The 25,277-nt window shown below is 37.3% G+C and overlaps 1 protein-coding gene across 1 annotated transcript in view; it reads right to left on the reverse strand.

Annotated features, from left to right (window-relative positions):
- The window catches only part of MYO3A (myosin IIIA), a 499,205-nt gene that overhangs the window by 469,618 nt on the left and 4,310 nt on the right, over window positions 1-25,277 (reverse strand). Inside the window, 1 exon segment of the mRNA XM_053715695.1 lies at window positions 4,307-4,441. Within this exon segment, the coding sequence (XP_053571670.1) occupies window positions 4,307-4,441 (135 nt within the window).

The raw sequence follows: 25,277 nt of genomic DNA on the forward strand, positions 1-25,277 counted from the left end.
ATTACACTGTGTGTCCTAATGTCAGCATCAATGTTTATCTTTAATACTAATTTCAGATATACATACTTTCAAAGTATAATACACAATGTAACAAATGGCACTTACAAGTTCTGATGAGTGATCAATGACACAAGTATCGAGCATTTTGATTCGTTAGTGATAGTTTATAATGTATATTTGAATCAGATTGGCAGATGTCATAAATCATGTGATTATGCATATTCCAATCAAAAGTGGTGGAAAAATTCACTAGTGTGTGGGTTGTTTAGGAGTTTGCTTCATAAGTGTTGAGTCAAATATGGCGAGAAGTGGAGAGTGGGACTTGTATTACATGGCTTAAACAATGGTGCACATATATTTTTTTAACAAATAAAAAGTAAGCTAGCTATATTATGTTGTGTATTTATTTAATTTGTATCTCTATATCTATTAGTGCAACAAGTTTGGGGCAAAACTTTGCACCAAATTTGTATAAATATTGTCCCCTTGCTTTGTAATGAGAGACAAATTTGTAGCATAATCCATAAGTAGTAATGCATTTTTCATTTTTATCCTTCTATCTACTAGTGCACCAAATGTGGAGCAATAATATTGTTTGATTTAGAAAGGGTATACAAATGTAATAAAGTTTCTAACTTACTTTTATGATGTAATATGCTTCATCTCTTGCAGCATCGAACATAAACTTTCTGTGTTTTCAGACTCCCATTGACTTCTATGGCATCCGTGACCTCAAGGGTGGCGGATTGAAAACCAGGTATGCTGAGTCGGAAAAGACGCAAGCATAAATGTAGAATTTATGATAACTTTGTTAGAGCTTCAAATAGTGTCGATTAGGAGGGTGAATGAACACGATTCCGCTTGAAAACCACGGTTTTCAACTTGCATCGATCTGTGTTGGATTGAGATCACGGGATCGTATTTTACATCACAAATTTCAACATTTGCAGATCTTGATGCTTTGATAACTACGGCGGATCAATCTTGCGACAATTACAACGCAGAATTCAAGCGTATTTTCAGTTGCTACTTTTAAAAATAGGCCTTTAAAACTTTACCTATTTTGTCAATATTTAAACAGCTAATGAAACTTTAAAATTAGCATCAACATGTTATTCTCAGACTAATCTTTTCTTTGAAGGCTTCATTCCATCTATCATTTATTTGGTGTTTAATGTCCCTTTAAGTGTTGAGCTAGTGAGCAGTCCAAAAAACTGCTTTTGCATTTAGTGCTTTTAAGAACTAGGTATTAAAGGGACATAATACACAAATGTTGAAGCACTTGAAAGTGATGCAGTATATCTGTAAAAAGCTGACTAGGAAATATCACCTGAACATCTCTATGTAAAAAAAGAAGATATTTACCTAGTTTTATCAGTAGCTTCATTCCACTGTAAAGGGACTTTAAGCAGGCAATCAGGATGCTACTCTGCATGGCCAGATTTACAGCCCAGGTGCCTTTAGGCACCAAAATCTGAAGTGCTCCTGCCCTCCCGGTTCACCGATATGCCAGTGACCTTAAAGTGATGGTAATTTTTTACTTACAAAAATAGCCCAATTCATTAGTTTATGTATCCTAATGTTAATCTCTTTGTTTTTTAAATTTATTTTGCACAATCGTTTTCTAACCTGAAGACAAATGTTCACTCCGCCCCCCTCTCTTCATCTGGCTTTGTTGAGTATGTGATATAGAGAATGGTCCCACCCGCTCCCTATGTAATTCTCTGGGCTTTGTGTCTTTATGGATTGATTTGTGCATGGTTTAAAGATTTCCTCCACTACTAAGTATACAATCATTCAGTGTATTCATTGTATAGTGCTTGTGCCATAATTTGCAGCAGAGAAGAGGATAGAAGCTAACACATGCATGCCACAAGATGGAGTCAAGAGTCTGGAGTGGCAGAAAATGCTTAGTGCATGCACTATACGAGTAAGTGGCGTATATAGCTTAAGATGCTCATTGAAAACACACCTATTCAGAGAGGCTTGCCATCTCTCCTCCGTCTCTCATCATGACTCACTGCTGCAACTACAATCTATGTAACAAGCTACCCCAAACCTTATGTATCTGCACCCTCAACCTGTAGACTGTAAGCTCTCCGGAGCAGGGCCCTCTTCCTCCTGTACTAGATTAGTTGTTACATTTTGTATTTTATCACAAATCGTTATCATTGTATACCCCTATCTGTGTACCCAGCGCTACGGAATCTTGCGGTGCTATACAAATAAATGATAATAATAATAATATGTTTATTTTTCAGATGTTTCATAATAGATGCAGGAGAGAAGAACAAAATGAAGAATGAGCACTGTTTAATTGCAGTTATAGACTAGGAGTGTCACACTCAGTAGTTCTAAGTGTTGGGAGCCCAGTGGTTGAGGTGTCAGTCTTAGGTTTCCCTTGAGGTAATTCCCCTTTTAGGCACACACTAGGCAAAACAAGTTCATTGTACAGGTTTAGAGACACTGGACTTGGAGACTGAGCAGCAAGAAACACTAGACTTGGAGACTGAGCAATAAGAAACATAGGATTTGGAGACTGTTCACTGAGCACAGAGCTTGAAGGCTATGCAGATTACTGGATGTAGCAGGAGACACTGGGGCCCTGGACAGGCAGAGGGCCTTCAACATGAGGAATGCCCACATTGGGGACTTGGACAGAAGGAATGCCCCTGCCAGGACCTTGGACAGGAAGAATGCCCCCACTAAGGCCTTGCACAGGATGAATTTCCACACTGTAGACTTTGACAGGAGGAATGCCCACACTATGTCCTTGGAAAGGAGGAATGCCCACTTGAACAGGGTCTGTGTCTTGGCAGGTGAGCTTACACTGGAACAGAGTCTGGGCTTTGACTGAAGAGCATAGACTGGAACAAGGTCTGCACCTTGTCAAGAGAGCATTCACTGGAACAAGGTCTGTGACTTGGCAGGTGAGTGTACACTGGAACAGAATCTGTGTCTTGCAGTTGCCTTTGAGCCACCAGAGGGCTATGTCTTAGGCTGATATTTTTGGAGACCTGCTGCCTGCAGCTAGCAAGCAAGTGGAGTTAAAGAACACAGCCAGTGCAGGCAGCAGGTCTACAAAAATATCAGCCTAAGACAGAGCTCTGGTGGCTAAAAGGAAAGGTAAAAGCAGACCAGGAGTCCCCGATCAATCCTGGGCACGGTTGGGACAAGGAGATTGTGCAGTGGTTTTGGCTGACTGAGGAGTCAATGCTAATGCTTTAACCCCTCTGAGCCATCACAGAGTTTCCCACTTAGGTGCTAACAACGGCTCAGAGCCGTCGCTAGTACTCTCCCAACTTGAGGGAGATCTGGGGGCTACCACCCGCTTCTACGCACTCTCCCACCTTGAGGGGAGATCTGGGGGCTCCCACCCGCTTCTACGCACTCTCCCACCTTGAGGGAGATCTGGGGGCTCCCACTCGCTCCTACCCCGCGATCGGGCCCTGTATAGTGACAGGCATCGCCTGGGCTTCACGTTTTGCGTGGTGATGTCCACCACATAAACTTTATTAAAAAATGGACAGTATAGGGAAAGGGGGCATGCTGCTTAGCCTATATCTAAGGAGCTACAGACCCTGTAGCTGCTTAGGAGTATCTAAGCAGCTACAGACCCCCCAATATCCACCGTTGGAAAGGTATCGCCTACCCTTCCCAATGATATAAGGTCTTGGGGAAACGAAAAATAAAAATATTTTTAAAATAAAAAAACCCTCAAATCAGCTTAGCACCCAGGTGGGAAGGTGCTTAGCAATCAAAGGGTTAAAATGAGGTCACCAAAGGTCTGGTGTCTTTAACATCCTGGACACAGCTATACCAGACATTCATGCTTGCTGCTCTGCACTTTTTTGCCACTTGATCCTTCTAGTCTGTTTCTATGTTTTAGCTGGAATAAGACAGCCCGTATTCTACCATCATTTTTCATTCTCCTGTCATTAATTATAGTATTAAACGTTTATTTTCTTTCACTGTCTCACATCTACCTTCACAGTGCTGTTTTTTGGCACTTCATGTGTGACATGTTTATCAATCATTCACTGACCTTTATGTTGAATTTGAAATTAAAAGGTTAGATTTTTTTCACATAAATATGGCTATTAAATAAACTTCTGTGACTAGCAAGAAAAGGAGGAAATTTTCCTTTTAGAGAAGTGAACAAGGTGACTGCTTGATAAATGGGGGCAACATGTGTCTGTGCCTTGCAATATATTTATATCAATACACAATCAAATATGAAGTATGTACTACTCATACATATTTTATTTAAATGTAGTCTCTGTGCAAAATATCATAAGATACTAACCTCAAGAACAAGCCATAATTGGTCACCAGATTTCACATCTTTCTTGAAATACATTCCAAAGAATTTGACAACATTAGGATGATCTGACAATGCTTTGAGAATGTTATACTCTGCTTCAATCTCCTCATCAATATCCTCCTGAAATTAAATAATATATTTTATAGAAAATAAGCCATGATTATATAATATCAATTAAGACTACCTGGTACTAAGCCATATTTAATTTTCCTCTTCCTTCCTGTCTCAACATTACACTTGTATAATCATAGTAATGAGCCCACTGGTTAAGGTAGTGATATAAGCTAGACCTAAATATAAAAGGAACAATACCTGTTAAATTATTTTTTTATTTATTTTTGCAGTATTTTTGAGAGTTTATATTAGACATGTGCATTTGGTTTTGTCACAAATGCAAATTCCTCTGACGAAAAAAGGATATTCTGTTTTTTTTTCCCATTAAATGAATATCTGTAAAAGTGCACCTGAAATTTAAATAAATCTAATAAATAATGATGAAATTCAGCAGTGTTCATTTGTTTCCCTTTAAAAGGTTAAAATACTTACCTTTTGCACACCAGAGAGTCTGCACTAGCCCAGTCCATTTTCTCACAGGGAAACTAATTTCTCCAAACATTTGTTCTGAAAACTTAATCCAAACCAAATTCTCCACGGCTGCACACCTCTAATTTTATATTAATGACAAGGGAGATGGCTAACTGTGCACATCTGTTACCCTTTCTTAACAAAATAGAGCAACCCTGTTTGTTTTACTAATATAATAAATAAATACAGTGGATATAAGTAAAAAAGGTCTACACACTCTTATGAAATTGCATGTTTTGAAATGTAAAGACAGAAATAACAACCATGTTAATGTTAGAGTTTTTCCATCTGTAATGTGATCTTCTAACAAACAAAAATCCAGTAAAAAGTATTAATTATCAGAAACAATTTAATAAAAAAACTGCAACACTCTGAAAAGCCTGCACACTCCCACTCAACTAATACTTTGTGGAAGCATCTTTGTATTTATTACAGCAGCAAGTCTCTGTGAATAAGTCTCTATTAACTTTGCACATCTAGACTTTGTAATTTTATCCTATTCTTCCTTGCAAAAATGTTTCAAATTCCTTCAAATTGTGAGGGGGATCTCTTGTGTAACAGCTGTCTTTAGGTCATTCCACAGATTTTTGATGGGGTTGTGGTCTAGGCTCTGACAAGGGCCCATTCCAATACTTTGATTTTCCTTTTCTGAAGCCAGAGCCAACAGATTTTGTACCAAAATATCTTAAAAAATTTGGACTATTAATTATCCCATCTGACCCGCTGAAGAGAAGCATCCCCGAAGCATGATGATGCCACGCGACCATGCTTCAAAGACAGTATGGTGTTCCGTGGATGATGAGTTTTGTTGGTTTTGCAACAAAAATATGTTTTACAATTTAAGCCAACATACGCTAACCTTTGTTTTCTCAGACCTTAGCACATTTTATCACATGATTTGGGGGGGTTACTGAATGAAACTTTGGCATAATTTAGATGGCTTGGAGGTTCCTTTTATTAGGAAAGGGTTTGCCCAGACATTTGCCGAATACAAAAGATGGTGGTCACATGCAAGGAGTGAATGCTACCTGCCAGAAATCCTGTTTGTTTGGCAACTCTTGTTGAACCATTGACTCTTCCAGTAGGATGCTACGCCAAATAATCAAGCAAATCCTACAGCAACAGTGTACTTTAATCTGATTTTTAATCAGAAATTGAATCCCTTGTAATTGATGGCATGTGTATGATATTTACCTACAGGCATAATTAAGAATGTGTTTGGTTAACTATGAACACAGCTAAAGCACCCACTTTTTATTTTTTTATTTTTTATGTAAAATGTTCCTAATAATCAACTATTTGGATTTTTTTCTCTGGATTTTTGTTTGTAGAAGATCACATGGGAAAAGTCAGGCATTTACATTTCTTTTATTAATGTATTTACATTTTAAAAAACCTGCAATTTCATGCACTATACAGTATTATAAATATATAGCTTCTCCCCCATTTACTTGTAGTCAAAGTGCTTAGGGTTAGAGAGCTGAGGAGGGAGGGCGCTGAGGAGGTTTTGCTAACACTGCAGAAAAAAAATAATAAAAAAAAAAATAATAATAAAAAAGCCCTAAACTGCATATTAGACTGTCTAACAGTACCTAATATGGTGGGGAGGAGTGTGGGTGGGTGGTGGGGGGCGGAGAGCTGTTTGGAGGGATCAGGGAGGTGTCAGGTGGAGAGGCAATACCTACATTACAATAATATTACCCTCAAAAGCTAACTGATTAACCCCTTCACTGACAGGGAATTTTAGAATGGGTGTGGTGCACAGAATCAATTAGTGTCCTTGTAATTACCAAAGAGAATGACAAAGCCCTGCATATCTGCTATTTCTGATATAATGTAATCCCAGAGAAGCTCTTACAACCATACTGCACAAGCAGTAGTTAAATAATTTTAATGAGAAACCCAAAGTTTGTGAGAAAATATTTTTTTTTTTAATATGATCGCATTTGGAGTAGGGATGGGCAAATGTTTCTAAAAATTCAAAATTTAAAAACGAATTTTGATACATTCGTTCATTCGAATTTCAAATGTTTATATAACATTCTAAGATTCTATTTTCGAATTTTCGTTTTCGACTTTTTCAATAAAATTCAAAAATATTTGTTTCAATAAGAATGTTTTAGTTATGTATTCATTCAGTTTCGAAATGTAATATTAGAAATCGAATGTGACATTCGAAATTTGAATGTGACATTCAAATTTGAAATAGTATTTTTCTAGTCTACACCTGTATTTAATAAATGTAATATTCGAATTTGAATGCTACATTCGAATTTGAATGTCACATTCGAATTTGAAATAGTATTTCTAGTCTAATACAGTGTTTTAAATGTGATATTCGATTCGAATGTGACATTCGAATTCGAAATAGTATTTCTAGTCTAATACTGTGTTTTTAAATGTAATAGTCGAATTCGAATGTGACATTCGATTCGAATGTGATATTCGATTTGAATGTGACATTCGAAATAGTGTTTTCTAGTCTACAATTGTGTTTTATAAATGTAATATTCGAATTCGAGACGTGATATTCGAATGTAACATTCGAATTCGAACGTGATATTCAAATGTAACATTCTGAATTTGTCACATTCGAAAACTGTAAATAACATTCGAAAATCTAAATTTTAAGAATATTCGTTCTTATCAACATTCTATTATGTAAATCGAATTTCTACAATAACATTCGAATTCGGATATAAACACATTTGCCCATCCCTAATTTGGAGGTGAAACAGTGGCAAGAAATATACTAAAATTGGTCTAGCTCAATACCTTGGGGAATATTTATCAAGCTCCTTCAAGCTCGCCGGAAACACAAGTTATGAAGCAGCGGTCCTAAAGACCGCTGCTCAGGGGCGTATTAAGGCATAGGCCAACGAGGCCAGTGCCTAGAGTGGCAGATTTTTTAAGGGGCAGCAGAATTTTGAGTCCCGAGGGCCACTCTACTGACTCAGGGCCCGGGTGGCTAAATCAACCAATTACAAATTACTTAAATGGCTGGCCCGGCTATTGCTATCCTATGGGGATTTTATGTGGGTGCGCATGACGTGGTGACAGTGGAGGCGGAGCTCACTTGCGCTACCTGGCCTGGACTGAGAGGGAATGCGTATTCTTCCTTGCTCCACCGCGTGATTGAGACTCACACAGATTACACAGTGCAGTGTGCACTACACCGTGACCACTGGGAAACAGCATATGCCTTTCTCTCTTCAATACATCTTCATTAGGCAATTAAAATACTTAAACGGATTAGTCACTAAATACTTGTACATTTACTGTATGTCTATCTGTCATACATGAAAAGAATAAGTATTTATTTGCTGAATCTATACAACTATGTGACTTAAAACACAACTGAAAATATGTTGTGAGCATTTAATGCATTCAGAAACAATACTAGTATATACTTTATTATGATTGTATCATGTGACTTTATCCCCTAGGATACAATTCCTAAACCTATCATAACTACTGTTTGTATTTTTAAGTACTTTTAAAGGCCAGTTTGTATATTCATTACATATTTATCCAAGCAGATATTTTTTGCTTAAAAAACTGTCAATCAAGAAGATGTTTAAGGTTAAACAACTACCTACTGACAAACTATCATACAGTGAAGGATATTTTTTTCTGATATAAACACTTTAATCATCTGACTTGCAAAATAATGTCTTAAGATATATATATATATATATATATATATATATATATATATATATATATGTGTGTGTGTGTGTGACCAGAGTGAATGCAAGCCCTGGTAAACATCTACTTAAAAAGACATTTTTTTTATTTTTTTTTACACCCTGCCAAAAAATATTATGTCTAAAAAAAAAGGCCTTAAACCAGGGGTGGGGGGGGAGCAGAATTTTGAGTGCCTAGGGCAGCACAAAACCTAAATACGCCCCTGCCGCTGCTCCATAACATGTCCACCTGCTCTGAGGGCGGCGGACAGAAATCATCAAAATCAACCCGATCAAATACGATCGGTTGATTGACACCCCCCTGCCTAGCGCTGGAGCGTTTGCTGTCGGCATTTATCGATGGTGCAGCAGACATGATCCTCAATATCAGATCATGTCCGCAGGCACAATGATAATTTGGCCCCCTTATGTTGTCTACCAAAAAGAAAATAGTTTGATATACAAATATATATATATATATATATATATATATATATATATATATAGATATATATATATATATATATATTATATAAATTAAATAATGAGCACTCTCACCTTAATGGCAACTGCCAGGGTGCCAGCGTTTAAATATATCAAGTAGGAGAAGGGCACTCACTGGTCTTTGTACATTAGTTTCAAAGCATGATGTTTCAGGGGCACACTCAGTCTGGGGGAAGGGGAGTGTCCCCCCGAAACGTCAAGCTTTTGAAATAAAGTACACTTGAAAAGACCAGTGAGTGCCTTCTCCTACTTGACATATATATATATATATATATATATATATATATATATATATATATATAAAGGGGCTGATATATCATGTGTCTGGCGGACATGATCTGCTGTAGCGATCATGTCCGCCAGAACATCGATAAATGCCAACACATACGTTATCAGCATTTATCATTGCACAAACAGTTCTGGTGAACTGCTTGTGCAATGCCGGCCCACTGCAGATTTGCGGCCACTAGCAGATGGTGTCAATCAACCCGATCGTAATGCGATCGTGCGGGATGATGTTTGCCGCCTCAGAGGTGGCTGACGAGTTAAGGAGCAGCGGTCTTAAGATAAATCGGTTTTAAGATTAAATTAATAAATCTCTATTTCTTTTTAAATGGCGTGATAGCAAAAATGCTAAAGTTTTTTCCTGTATTTAAGTTTCTTCTCTGAAAATTACCGGTAGCGAAGGGGTTAAAAAATGTAGCTATAGCATTTTTCATAATTATAGTAATTGCATGTGTAACAATTTCATACTTGTTTGAATGAAAATCCTGAAATCAAAATGCATTAGACAATCATGATCAATACATAATAATTTAACCACCTTGTTTTTTTTTTGTAATGCATTTTGCATCTATTTTGGTGTGTTAATTTCCTAAGAAATCTCGCATGCTGATTTGGTCAAGGTTATGGTGATGATATGTGTACCTTAAATATAATTTACATTATTGGACTGCCCTGTATCTACTGCTGATGCAGATTCTATACAAGTATGACATTTATAAATATATGTGTATGACATATAAATATATAAGATGATAAAATTGTGGGTCATAAAGTGAGATTTTGAGTGAGTCTTGGTGGGATTCAGATAAGAGGCCAGTGAATCTATGCATAGGTCCCATGTCTTGTCACCGTAGCAGCACCTCTGCTTAATGCCTGAATATATTGAATTATTTGTAAGGGCAAAATAATTACATTGTATAAAAATAATGTTTAGCTCTGCAGGCAAAAAAAAATTCTAAATAAATATGAGTAATTGCATGAGTTATTTATGGATATTCAGGCAGAATTGAATTGAATTGATTTCTTAGAGTGTTTTAAAACTTATAATGTCTCAGATACAGTGCAATGGGTGCTTTTTAGCATGGTACATTTTTGAGATTCTATTGCTGCCAGGTGTGTAAGCTAATCTTAAGCTAAGTGTAAATTGAATGTCTGTTTACTCCAAAAAAGTTGCCTCAGGAAGTAATACCTATACCGCAGGGACCAACAAAAAGCGGGAGATGGATTACTGTTTGTTCATTAAGAGTGAGCACTGTCAATCAGACGACACAGAGCTCAACTGTTGCCTTTGTAAAACTCGTGATCTGCTTGTTGCTGAATCCTGTGATAAGTAAGTCAAATTCACGTGGTATCTAAATCTCCAAATAGAAAATACAAGTAATAATAATACCTACAGATGTGAATTTGGGGAAACAGCTGTTGGTAAGTGATTCTATATTTAAGGAAATGTGTATTTAGGGTCAAAGTAAAGGAAAGATTTAGAGAGATTATAGGTTCTTCCAGGAGCTATTGCTCACAGGGATAAGAATCATATTTTGAGAATTGTTATGGCAACAAGAAAATAAAGTGTTTTAGATGTGTTGTTCATTTAGGAACTAATGATCTAGTAATGATGTTGCTGCCATTCAGAAAGAGTTTTGCAGCCTAGGGAATCATTTAGAGCATGTGTCATCCTCTACATAAAAATACAACGGATAAGTAGATTTTAACACTTGGCTGGATAGGTGGTTCAGGGGAAAGGATTTGGTTTATTGGATATTATAACTCAGTTTGGCAATAGGTTGATTTCATAGAGATAGCTTGCATTTGAAAAGAACAGCAATTTAAACTAGAAAGGGGTAGCATTAGTAATTCCATCTGCCTCCAGACCATGCGCTAAAATTATAAGTCCAACATCCAGTTGTAGGAATTCTAGTAAGAATATTGTACATCTCCTTGTAGCTTAAGCAATAAATTACATGAATTTACTCCAACAATGACTAGGAACAACTGATTAAATAGATATAACAGAATAAATGGTATAATGATTCTCAGAATTGGGACATACTCATACCAGGATATACATTATACAAAAGGCTATCGCTTGCAAGCTTACCTGACTCGCATAAAGAGAACTTACAATATCAAGATTGCAATAACAGATGACTTGAGAAAACTGGGGAAAAAAGTAACGCCCATACTAGCACGCTAACACAAATTGCCATAATACACTACTCTAATAACCCTTAAAATGCTACATAGCCCACTGCAAAGTCCCCTCGTACACTATTAACCTCTAAACCACCCACCCCAAACATCGCAAACTAAACCTTTACAATATTAAACCCTAAACAGCCACTCCCACATTGCAAACTAAACAGCTACACTGTTATTTCCCTAAACTGCAACACACACATAGCAAACTAAACCTCTACACTATTAACCTCTAAATCGTCACCCCCCACCCCCCCCACATCACAAACTAAACCTCTACACTAGTAACCCCTAAACCTGCCAACCCAATGCAAAGCAACCCACTGACATATAGATCCTCTAACCTAAGAACCCCTAACTTACCCCAAAATGAATAACCTTACCTAAAAAGAAAAACTACCTTTAAAAAGAATAAAAACTTACCTGAAAAAAAAACTAACCTTATATTTCAAAATAAAAAATAAAACCTACCATTACTTTAAAATAAACAAACCTTACCATTACAAACAAAAATAAAACCTACCAATACAAACAAAAATAAAAACCTAAGATTAAAAAAATAACAAACAAATTGCCAAAAAATAAAAAAAGAGTTATTCCCGTTCTAAAACCCCAATAAAAATTAATAATAAAAAATAAAAAGAGTATTCTAACACTAAACAACAATATAGCCCTTAAAAGGGCCTTTTGTAGGGCATTGCCCTAAAGGGTGTATCAGCTCTTTTTGTGACAAAAAACCTGCTAACATTAACTCCGTTATCCCCCAAAAATTGCCCTGAAAAAGGCATTTGGGGTGCGTATTTATCTCTTTTGCTGCTTATATAAAAAAAACAATCTTTTATAAAAAAAAAAAAAACCACCCCCAAAGAAAAGCTGGCGCTAAACCACAAAAATTGTACTCACCAAAGCTAAATCTGGGGGGGTGACGCTCCATCTTCTTCTTGCGGTAGTCTATTTTCTTATCTTCATCACGGCAATGTTGGCCTTCTTCATCCATCTTCAGCTCTTCAACTCAGAGGGTCCTCTTCATGACGTCACCAGCCGTATCACTGAATTTAGAATGCGAGATACCTCTTTTATATAGAGGTATCCTTGCATTCCTATTGGCTGATTTTCATATTCAAATTAGCAGATATTAATCAAAGCTTTTTTATGCTCCACTAAATGCCCCGTTCAGGGCACTTTTTTAGTGTTGTTTTTTTTTTTAGTTTATAATTTTTTGGTGGGGGTAATGTTAGAACGATATAGTGTTTTGTTTTGTTTTTACAAAAAAGAGCTGATTCACTTTAGGGCAATATAGGGCTATATTTGTACTTTAATGTTAGAATAATTCCGCTCAACGCTACCCAAACAAATTTGCGGTAATGTTAACAGCGTGACACTTGTAATATGGGATTTGAGCGTAAAGAACACCGTGATCTGAAATCGCATTTTTGCTCTTCGCGATAACAATATCGATCCACCTCGTAAATAGACCTAAATGTGAAAACAGAAGACGAGGGTAACTTGCAGCCTTAACTAAGAGTCCCCTGTGCCACTGAGCATTTTTAGGAAGTATATTGAGTATTTTGGGTGTTTAATAATCATAAAATCTTATGCAGCCCCTAAGGCTTCTAAATTATTGACCTTGGGCTATCCTGACTTATATAATAACAAACAATATAGAAACGAAAAAAAAACCAACTGGGTTTTACTTAAAGAGACAGTCTAGTCAAAATTAAACTATTCAATTTTAAAAAATTTTTTCCAAGTACTTTTATCATCAAATTTGCTTTTGTTCTATTGATTTTCTTTGTTAAAAGCTATACCTAGGTAGGCTAATAAATTGATTTCTAAGCAGCTGAATCGTCTCTTATCTCAGTGTATTTAGACAGTTTTTCACAGTTAGACAGCGCCAGTTTATGTGTGTCATATAGATAAATATTGTGCTCACTCCAGTGAGTTATTCATAAGTCAGCACTGATAGGCTAAATGAAAGTCTGTCAAAAGGAACTGAGATAAAAGGGCAGGTCTGCTGAGGCTTAGATGCAAGGTAATCACAGAGGTAAAAAGTGTATTAAATATAACGGTTTTGGGTTATGGCAAAACTGAGGGAATGGATAATAAAGGGATTATCTATCTTTTAAACAATATAAATTTTCAAGTAGAACCGTGCCCTTTAAGGATGATCATATCAGGCTAATCTAATTTATTTCTTTAACAATGTACAAAAATAGAAGACCAAGGTGAAAACTGTAGATGTAGCTTATCTAGATTGCAGCAAAGCATTTAGCAATTTCCTACTCAACAAACTAATTCACAAACTGTGTAGTAGAATATTAGGCTACATTGGAGAAAGTCTTAATAAATCAGTGTATTTAGGTGTGGGGCAGTTACTAGTGGTGTTTCTTCAGGTTTAGTTGTGGAGCTTGGTTTTTTTTTTATCATATATTTCAGTGATATTGGAAAAGGGTGGTATCTTTATAGATGATGCTAAAAGTTTGTAATACGATTGATGTTCCAGGGGAGTGGGGGGATTGATCAAATGAGAAGTGATATAAAAAAAAAAAATTGGATGGTTGAAAGAATGACTAAGATCTAAAGTACAAAGTAATAAGGTGCAAAATTATGCATGTAGGGGTAATTCAAAGGGTAAAAAGGTCATTGGTGAAAAAGAATATCTCAGTGGCATGGCAAAATCAAATTGCAAATGCTGAGATTCAAAGAGATTTGAACCCAGCCAATCCTCAGAACAACAAGTTGTGAGAGTTAGCTCCATTGAAATCAATGGAGCTAGTTCTTCTACCTTGCAACAGTTTACTTCCTCTGGCATAAAACCATTTCCACTGACATAGATAACAGAATCACAAATAATGTTTTAAAAACAGTTACAAAAAACCCAACAGATTCTGTAAAACAGTCCACTCTAGCATGTGAAAAAAGAGAAAACATAAAAAAGTACAAGAAAAATAAAAATAAATAATAGATGACCTTGTCAGCTTTGATATATGAGACATGAATGACATAATGAGATACTTAACTAGAGAAATCATGATTTTCTTTTTCGATCTCACACACTGAGTTTAGGTGAAAAATCCTAACCATGCCTCAATAACACCTGCAACACCCACAAACACTCACCATCCAACCTTTGCATCTTTAAGAGTATCCAGTACAAATACTTCTCTACCCAGTTAAACTACTTTAACATATCAAATGCCAGCTCAAAATTTTGCTAAAGGTTTTGCTAAAGTGTTGCGGTTGTTTTGCTTGCTTTTTCACATTTCTAGTACTTCACATTTTTTGTGCGAGGATATCATGAAATGGGTCATTTAATACAACTTTATATATGTACTAATGAACACCCACTGGTACCTAGAACAGATATGTGAATATAGTTAGAATATAAAGAATAGCGGATACCTGAAGCATGTTTCACCACTGATTTATCAAAGGTCCTTTGAGAAAGCAGCGCGAAACCAGCGTCAGATATTCGCACAGCTACTCTCCCTCTTCTTTATATTCTACTATATAAATGATATCATATATGGGTGGTGGATGGGATGACTGTGCATATTTCATAGATTTTTGTAGGAGATGCAACATTATAGTCATTATTAGGGATCTTTTGTACTCACTGTACACCTGGCAATTGGATTAATCAGCCACTTTTGTGCTGATCTCATATCCATCTTAGTTTGAGTATATCATTACTTATTTAGGGCCAGAATACAAGTGGTGCTCTAACAGTTACTCACAAGCAAAAAGGGGGATCATCATAGGTGTTTGTACACCTCGTATTACAAGTTCAAAGTAAACGCATGAGCGGAATCCCGAATATGGTAGAATTTATTACCGCGTCCTCAGAGCTCTGGTTAACTGTTTGGCGGGTGGAGGCAAAAAAGTGTAACTAAACACATCAAAAATACATTTACAAAGTACAGTTACACTCATAATAACAACATCTAATAAAACAAATTCTTTAAAAAGTCCAAAACAAAAAGTTATAAGGGCTCAAATATCCAAGGTCTCAGGTGTTAGAAAAAAATTGCAGGCAAAGGGCTTTAACATAGAGATCCATACATTATACTAGTCTAAATACATGTATACACCATACACAAACATATATATACTATATAATATATATATATATATATATATATATATATATATATATATATATATAAATAATATATTTATATCACACACACACAAAGTACTGTGCAAGTTTTAATGACTACCATATTCATTCTTTCGGTCCTTTTATTAAGATACAAACAGAAAATACAGGACATCTGTATCACAAAATATAAAAGAAACAAGATTTCAGAACAAAATGACTTCTTCAGGCAAAGTCAGTGTGACCTCCATGGGGACTAAAGCACATATAGAACTATTTAGGGGAAGACTTTCCTGAAGTTTTTCTGAAGTAATATTCTGGTATAATTATATCAGGCTTCTTTCAACACTTTTTTTAACACACATAATTATTCTTTAGGATTTAAGGTTTATTTATTTCACTGTTTCAGGTGATCCCATAGCCGCCTCTATAATATTCAGGTCTGGACACTGTGGAGCCAGTCCACGATGGTTCAGTGTTTTATCAGCTCTGTTCAGGTGATCCCATACTGCCGCAATAATATTCAGGTCATGGACACTGTGGAGGCCGAGTCCATGATGGTCAGTGTTTTATCAGCTGTTTTTCTCTCCAAATATGATTTCACTGCATTAGCAGTCTATTGGGATCGTTATCATGCTGAAAAATAAAACCGATTCTTCCCAATCAGGCACTTTCCAGAAGGAATGGCATGACAAATTAAATCCAGTCCGTACTTTCATGATCCCATCAATTCGGGACAATATTGCCAACACCACTGGCAGAAATGCACCTCCAAACCAGGACAGACCCTCCACCATGTTTCACTGTAGACGCAACACTCAATCTTCCATCTCTATCCAGCTCTTCTTCTCACATATTGTCAACGATTAGGACCCAAACATTACAAACTTGGGATTTAAAATCTGACACAGGTTGAAAAGGCTGACACATTCCATGCAAAACTAAAAAAATGGGACTAGTCAAAATTGGTATCCTCAAGTATAATCACTCCATAATACTCTTTTTCCACTGATCTTCATTCCAATCTTTGTGAGCTTTAGCATATCTCAGCCTTTTCATCCTGTTCCCCTTCTGAAATAGTGTTTCTTGGCTGCTACCCTTCCACAAAGACCATTCCTGATCAAGCTTCTTCGGACTGTAAAAGGGTCAACTTGGCATCCTGATGAAGCTGCCAGAAATGCTGAGCCAAGTCCTTGCTGAACTTCTTCCGGTCCTCTCAAAGAAGAAACTCTGAGAAACTTCGTCATCAGATTATGAATGTTCTCGTGGGCCTTACAGACCTTTTTTGTCCTTGACCTCTCCTGATTCTTCAAATTTCTTTATAACAGCTTGAATACCACATCTTGAGTATCCAGTTTTGTTTGCTGATTTCCCTTTGAGAGTGGCCTTGCTGATGCAAAATTATGATTTTATTGTCTGTCAATTTTCTGTGATATTTGGCATTTTGAATGGAATGATGTGATTGAAAGTTGGATCTTATTAGCAAGCTTCCAATGAATTAAAGGGACATATGATATCCAAAAAAAAAATCTTTTCATGATTTAGGTAGAGCATACAACTTTAAACAACTTTCCAGCTTACTTCTATTATCAAATTTGCTTCAGTTCCCTTGTTATAATTTGTTGAAGGAGCAGCAATGCACTACTGGTTTCTAACTAAACACATGGGTGGAGCCAATGACTCTTGGTATATATATATATATGCAGCCGATCAATGCAGCAGCTATAACCTAGGTTCTTGGCCACATCCTGAGGCTTAAATAAATTAAATAAAATAAGTAAATTGGAAAGGAGAGCCCTTTGAGTTTAAGAAGATGAAAACATGAAAAGCATATTATGCAATATCATATTTAATAAAGTGTTAATAGTTATATGTAATATTGTAAAATATGTCACATTCCAATGTCTGCACATAGTAGAATATGTTCTATGTATTTATATATATGTATATGACTACACACACACACACTATCTCACAAATGTGAGTAACACCCCTTCATTTTGTAAATATTCTATTATATCTTTTCATGTGACAACACTGAAGAAATGAGCACTTTTGCTACAATCTAAAATAGTGAGTTGTACAGCATCTATAACAGTTTATAAATTTGCAGTCCAGTCAAAATAACTCACCGACACCAGCCATTAATGTCTATACCGTTGGCAACAGGAGTATACCCCTAAGTGGGAAATGTCCAAATTGGGCCCAAGAGTTTCAATATTTTTGTGTGGCCACCATTATTTTCCCAGCACTACCTTATCCCTCTTGGGCAGGATGAGTTCACACAAGTTCCACATGTTGCCACTGGAGTCCTCTTCCACTCCTCCATGACAAGACATCACGGAGCTGGTAGATGTTAGAGACCTTGCGCTCCCCCACATTCTGTTTGAGGATGCCCCACAGATGCTCAATAGGGTTTAGGTCTGGAGACATGCTTGGAAAAGTCCACCACCTTTACCCTCAGGCTTCTTTAGCAAGGCAGTGGTCCATCTTGGAGGTGTGTTTGGGGGTCGTTATCATGTTGGAATACTGCCCTAACGGCCCAGTCCTCCGAAGGGAGGTGATCATGCTCTGCTTAGTATGTTAACAGTACATGTTGGCATTCATGGTTCCCTCAATAAACTATAGCTCCCCTCTGCCGGCAGCACTCAGGCAGGCCCAGACCATAGACACTCCAACCACCCATGCCTTGACTGTAGGCAAGACTCACCTTGTCTTTGTACTCCTCACCTGGTTGCCGCCACGTCCACAAGCCCTTGACATCGAACCCCATCTGAAAACCAAATAAGGTTTATCGTGGGTCTCATTGAGCCACAGGACAATGGTTCCATAATTCATGGTCCTTAGTCCGGCTTGTCTTACTGTTTGCAGGCTTTCTTGTGCATCATCTTTAGAAGAGGCTTCCTTTCTGGGGACGACAGTCATGCAGACCAATTTGATGCAGTGTGCGGCGTATTGTCCCTGCGCACTGAAAGGCCATGACCTCCCACCCCTCTAGCTGCAATGCTGGCAGCACCTCATTCGGTCTATTTCCTTCCAAGACAACCTCTAGATATGATGCTGAGCAATGGGCCCTCCAACTTTCTTTGGGGCGACCATGGCTAGCCCCTGTTTTGAGTGGAACCTGTCCTGTGAAACCGCTGTATTGTCTTGCCCACCATGCTGCAGCTCAGTTTTAGGGTTTTGGCAATCTTCTTATAGCCTAGGCCATCTTTCTCTAGAGCAACAATTCTTTTTTTCAGATCCTCAGAGAGTTCTTTGCCATGAGGTACCATGTTAAACTTTCCAGTGACCAGTATGAGAGAGTGTGAGAGCGATAACACCAAATTTAACACACCTGCTCCCAATTCACACCTTAGACCTTGTAACACTAATGAGTCACATGACACCGGGGAGGGAAAATGGCTAATTGGACCCAATTTGGACATTTCCACTTAGGGGTGTACTCACTTTTGTTGCCAACGGTTTAGACATTAATGACTGTATGTTGAGTTATTTTGAGGGGACAGCAAATTTACATTGTTATACAGGCTGTACACTCACTATTTTAGATTGTAACAAAGTGTCATTTCTTCAGTGTTGTCACATGAAAAGATATAATAAAAATTTACAAAAATGTGAGAGATGTACTCACTTTTGTGAGATACTGTGTAATATATATATATATATATATTATGTATATATATATATATATATATATATATAATTCTGATGAAGAAGAGATAATGAGGCATATTTATCAAGCCGTCAACCGCAAATACGCCGGAATTCCGCAGCGTAATTGTGGCGAGCTTGACTAGCCCAATTTATCAAAGCCTACAGACCAGCAAAAGTTGAAATTTGTGACGTAACATACGATCTGCCGGTCTCAGTCCAATACAGATCGATGCTTACGTCATTACAGATGTTCCAAATACAAATTTGGCACTATCTGACTACTTTTGCTAGTTATCAAATTTCTAACAGCTATGTTCGCCACTATTCCGGCCCAGAGTACCTGCTTTTCAATCCGCCACCCTGGAGGCCACGGATGCCATAGGAATCAATGGGAGTCTGAAAGCAGTGAAAGCTCATGTTGATTGATTTCTATGGTAGAATAAAAGTTACGTTTACACCTAACACAAGCCCCGAGTCTAAACACCCCTAATCTGCTGCCCCCAACATCGCCGCTACCTACATAATGTTATTAACCCCTATCCCGCTGCTCCCGGACCCCGCCGCAACTAAATAAATATATTAATCCCTATCTCACCACTCCCGGACATCGCCGCAACTAAATAAAGTTATTAAACCCTATACCCCGCTCCCGGAGCCCTCCGCAACTAAATAAATGTATTAACCCCTAAACCTCTGTCCTCCCACATCACTACCACTAACTAAACATATTAACCCCTAAACCGCCAGCCCCCCACATCGCCATAAACTAAATTAAGCTTCTAACCCCTAAACCTAACAAACCGCTAACTTTATATTAAATATTTACTCATCCCTATCTTTATATATAAATGTAAAACTTACCTTTAAGAAATTAAATTAAATCTATATTAAACTATTAATTAAACCTACCCAAAATATTGCACCTAACCCTACTCAAATTATTAAATCTACTATTTAAATATTACTAAGTTACAAAAAAAAACGAACACTAAGTACACAAAATAAAAAATAAACTATCAAATATTTAAACTAATTACACCTAATCTAAGAGCCCTATGAAAATGAAAAATCACACCCAAAATAAAAAAAAACCCTAGCCTACAATAAACTACCAATGGCCCTTAAAAGGGCCTTTTGCGGGGCATTGCCCAAAGAAATCAGCTCTTTTACCTGTAAATAAAAATACAAATACCCCCAACAGTAAAACCCACCACCCACACAACCAACCCCCCCAAATAAAATCTAAAAAACCTAAGCTCCCCATTGCCCTTAAAAGGGCATTTAGCTCTTTTTCAGCCTAAACCCCCAATCTAAAATTAAAACCCACCCAATAAACCCTTAAAAAACCTAACACTAACCCCTGAAGATCCACTTACAGTTATTGAAGACCCGACATCCATCCTCAACGAAGTAGCAGAAGTCCTCAGCGAAGCCGGCAGAAGTCTTCATCCAAGCGGGTTGAAGTCTTCATCCAACCGGCAGAAGTCTTCATCCAGACGGCATCTTCTATCTTCATCCATCCGGTGCGGAGCGGCTCCATGTTCAAGAAATTCCGCGCTGAGCATCCTCTTCCGACAACATCTTCTGAACAATGAAGTTTCCCTTTAAATGACGTCATCCAAATGGCATCCCTTACATTCTGATTGGCTGATTCTATCAGCCAATAGGAATTAAAGTTGAAAAATTCCTATTGGCTGTTGCAATCAGCCAAAAGGATTGAGCTTTCATCCTACTGGCTGATCCAATCAGCCAATAGGATTGAGCTTGCATTCTATTGGCTGATTAGAATAGCCAATCGTCAGAAGAGGATGCTCCGCGCTGGTTGTCTTGAAGATCGAGCCGCTCCGCGCCGGATGGATGAAGATAGAAGATGCCGTCTATTTTAGATTAGGGGTTTGGGCTGAAAAAGAGCTAAATGCCCTTTTAAGGGCAATGCCCATACAAATGCCCTTTTTAGGGCAATGGGGAGCTTAGGTTTTTTAGATAGGTTTTTTTTGTGGGGGTTGGTTGGTTGTGTGGGTGGTGGGTTTCACTGTTGGGGGTATTTGTATTTTCATTTACAGGTAAAAGAGATGATTTCTTTGGGGCAATGCCCCACAAAAGGCCCTTTCAAGGGCCATTGGTAGTTTATTGTAGGCTATGTTTTTTTTTATTTTGGGAGGGCTTTTTTATTTTGATGAGCTATGAGATTAGGTGTAATTAGTTTAAATATTTGATAGTTTATTTTTTATTTTGTGTAATTTAGTGGGGGGGTTGTAACTTAGTATTTTTTATTTTGTGTACCTTAGTTGTTAGTTTTTTGTAACTTAGTAATTCTTTTATACTTTATAGTAGATGTAAATAATTTGAGTAGGGTTAGGTTTTTAGAAATGTAATATAGTTAATTTAATTTGTAGTTTAATGTAATTTTTGTATAATAGTTAGGGTAGGTTAATTAATAGTTTAATATAGATTTATATAGTTTGTTATACTGGGGATAGGGTGCACACAGATATATTGTAAGGGTAAAGCGTATTGTGCTGGCAATCCTAAATGTATATAACCAAATCAGTTAGAAAAGAGCTCTAACAATTCTAAAAGAGCTAAAGCGGATTACTGGCCGCACCAAAACAACCCTACAGTATACTTGGAAATGACATCCTAAACAGGTTTGCTGAACATATACATTTTAATAAAAACATAGCCAGAAAGGTACATGCTGAGAATAATGGCAATAATCAAATTACAAAATACAGGTTGCAAGTGTAGTGCACTACTGATATCTGTGGGCTAGCATATGCAAGGTTAATGTCGACTCATGAGAAAGTCCATCCCTAATACCGGGCACTTGAGTGTTAAGAACACGCTCCGGTTATAGTTTAGACAGAATACTGTCCTTGATATCTCATTGGTGTATGTTTGATCCGGTACCGGATTTGAGACAATAGTATGAGAGTCCAAGAGTGGTAATTACACCGTTGAAAACTTAATCCCATGTGCAAGTGACACATCAAACTTCAAACTTTCAGAGTGCAAGACTTATTACTGCATGGCTTACCTTCGCTCTCTTCACACACTCTACGGTATTACCTGGCAGGATCTCATCCGTGGTGTGACTTGCAGCGGTGTATTCTGCCTATGCAGCTCTTCACTTGCTCAGATATTCGAACTTGATATCGCCAGATTCACAGCAAATCCACCATGCTGGCGTCCTCCACACTGTGTCTTGTTCAAAACATTACGCGTTTCTCGCCCTCCCCCTTTCCGGGCTGAACTCAGGGCTTCATCAGAAGTGTCCTGATTATACTACCACAACAAACTTTATAACACTAGTGCAGATACAAAGTTACACCCCCTTCATGAATTTTAAAGGGGAATGTATAATGCATGTAAGATTTCAATGGCTACAATTAAATACCTAGATACATTTAATATACAACTAAACTATACAATATAGCATATTACAATTTCCAAATTTTTGGGAAGTTGCTTGTTACATAATGATATACAGCCTTAAGCTATAGCTTTAATTTTTACACTGAAAAACACTTATGTGAACATATCAAGATGCTCACTTCTAAGACAAGCATATGTTAAGCAGTGTAATGTGTAGTTAAGGAATATTTACAGAAAACAAGAAAATTTCAATTTTTCATTCAAACCAAGGGGAGAGAGGGTGTTAAGTCTGTGCATCCGAGGCGTGACTCGTGCTGGGAGCAATAGGATGGTCAATATTACCTCCTCTCCTCCTTGGCTTGATATGCTCAATACCCAGTACTCTAAGGAGAGAATAATCAGAATTATGCATTTTTTGGAAATGTCTGGCAACTGGACTGTCCGACTCCTTGTCCTTAATGCTATCTCTGTGTTCCCTCACTCTTTCTTTTAATTCTCGTGTCGTTTTCCCAATATAGAATTTGGGACACGAACAGTGTAACATATAGATTACATTTGTGGTGTTGCAGACTATTCTTTCATTTATGTGGTAAGACCTTTCAGAATATTCAGTGCAAAAATTTGAGGCTTTAACAATGTACTTGCAGTACACACATCTGCCACAAGGTTCGCAACCCTTCCTAGTTTGTGCCTGTGTTAGCCAATTTTTTGGGGTATCTCTTTGGAACTCACTATGGACTAATTTATCCTTAATGCTGGGTGCTCTTTTGGCTGTGAGCAGTGGGTACTCAGAAATATATTTAGCAATTGAACTGTCATTTGATAAAATGTGCCAATGTTTGTTAAGGATGTTACGCAATTTATTCCAAGTGGGAATTATATTTAGTTATTAGACGAATTTCAGTCTCTTCCTTAGGCTTTTCAGTTGCTCTATATAGTAATTCATTTCTGGGTTTCTGCCTAGCCCTAAGCCATCCTTTCCTTACTTGATTTTAGAGTATCCTCCTCTGAAGAAACCTCTGAGCCATCTCACTGGCCTGCTTTTCAAAATCTGGTTCAGTGGAACAGCATCTCTTGAGGCCTCAAGAACTGTCCCACTGGAATACCATTTTTAAACGCTTCCGGGTGATGACTAGAGCCATATAACAGATTATTAGTTGCTGTTATCTTTTCGAAACACTTTACTTTTTAATAATTCCATTTTCTATAGTCAATTTGAGATCCAAAAAGGTAGTTTCCCTTATTACTTATTGTGGTGAGTTAGGAACAAATTTCTGTTGTTTTTTGTTCAATATCTCAACAAATTTATTGGCCGAAACTGTCATCCCCTTTCCACAAGACCAGGATGTCATCCACATAGCGCAGCCATAGGGCGACGTGAGCCTCCACCCATATATCTAATTCCTGGAAAGACATCAACTGCCTCCCAGACACCCAGATGGAGACAGGCATAGGTGGGGGCGCACGCCGCACCCATGGCTGTGCCTCTTAACTGTCTATAAAATTTGCCATCAAACATAAATATGTTATTAGTTAACACAAATTCCAACAATTTGAGTACTAAGGGTAGTGTTGTCACTGTACTCTTCTCCACGTAGTTTAAGGAAATATTCGGCTGCTTCCAAGCCTACCTTATGTGGGATAGAAGAGTACAGTGACTCCACATCAAGAGTAAGCAGGGAGCATATCTGGCTCCATTTTAATCTTATCCAATTTTCTTAAAAACATCCCCCGTGTCTTGCACATAGGAGGACAATTCCAGTTAAGGAAGGGACATAGAAAAAAATCTACATATCTACTTATCCCCTCTGTGGGTCCCCCAATGCCCGACACTATGGGACGTCCCGTGGGATGTGTGATGCTTTTGGTGCACTTTGGGGATGCAGTAAAAAGTAGGTGCTACTGGGGTGAGTCGGATTTAGAAATTCAAATTCTTTTTTAGGTTATTAACCCTGACATCTTTTGCTTGCCTCAGAATGATGAATAGATCATCACAAGAATTTTCATAGATTTGTCTAGTGACAGCCTCATATTGTTCTCTTACACTAGCTGTCTCAAGACTTCTTTTACATAGTCAGCCTGGTTAAAGGATGACAATATTACCACCCTTATCGATGTTTGATCTGAATTTCTTTTTTAAACTCATCAATTCTTTTAGAGCTCTTCTCTCTTTTTACTTAAATTATCGCTCACTATACCTGATACTCCTATATCACCTACATCTCTTTCCACACATTTTACAAAAGGTATGGACACTAGGGGATAAGGATAGTTGGGGCATAAATTTGGACGTTAGGTTTAAAGCTTGATTTTTGTGGGGTTTATGGGGATTTATATAGTTTAATTAATTTTAGTATAATAGTTAGGGTAGATTAATTAGTAGTTTAATATAGTTTAATGTAATTGTAGGAATAATAGTTAGGGTAGTTAATTAGTAGTTTAATATAGTTTAATTTAATTCTAAAGGTAAGTTTAAATTTATTATAAGATAGGGATGAGTTAATATTTAATATAAAGGTTAGAGGGTTGTGTAGATTTAGGGGTTAATAGCTCAATTTAGTTTATGGTG

The sequence above is a fragment of the Bombina bombina genome, chromosome 5 (genome assembly GCF_027579735.1).
Source record: "Bombina bombina isolate aBomBom1 chromosome 5, aBomBom1.pri, whole genome shotgun sequence".
Lineage (NCBI taxonomy): Eukaryota > Metazoa > Chordata > Amphibia > Anura > Bombinatoridae > Bombina > Bombina bombina.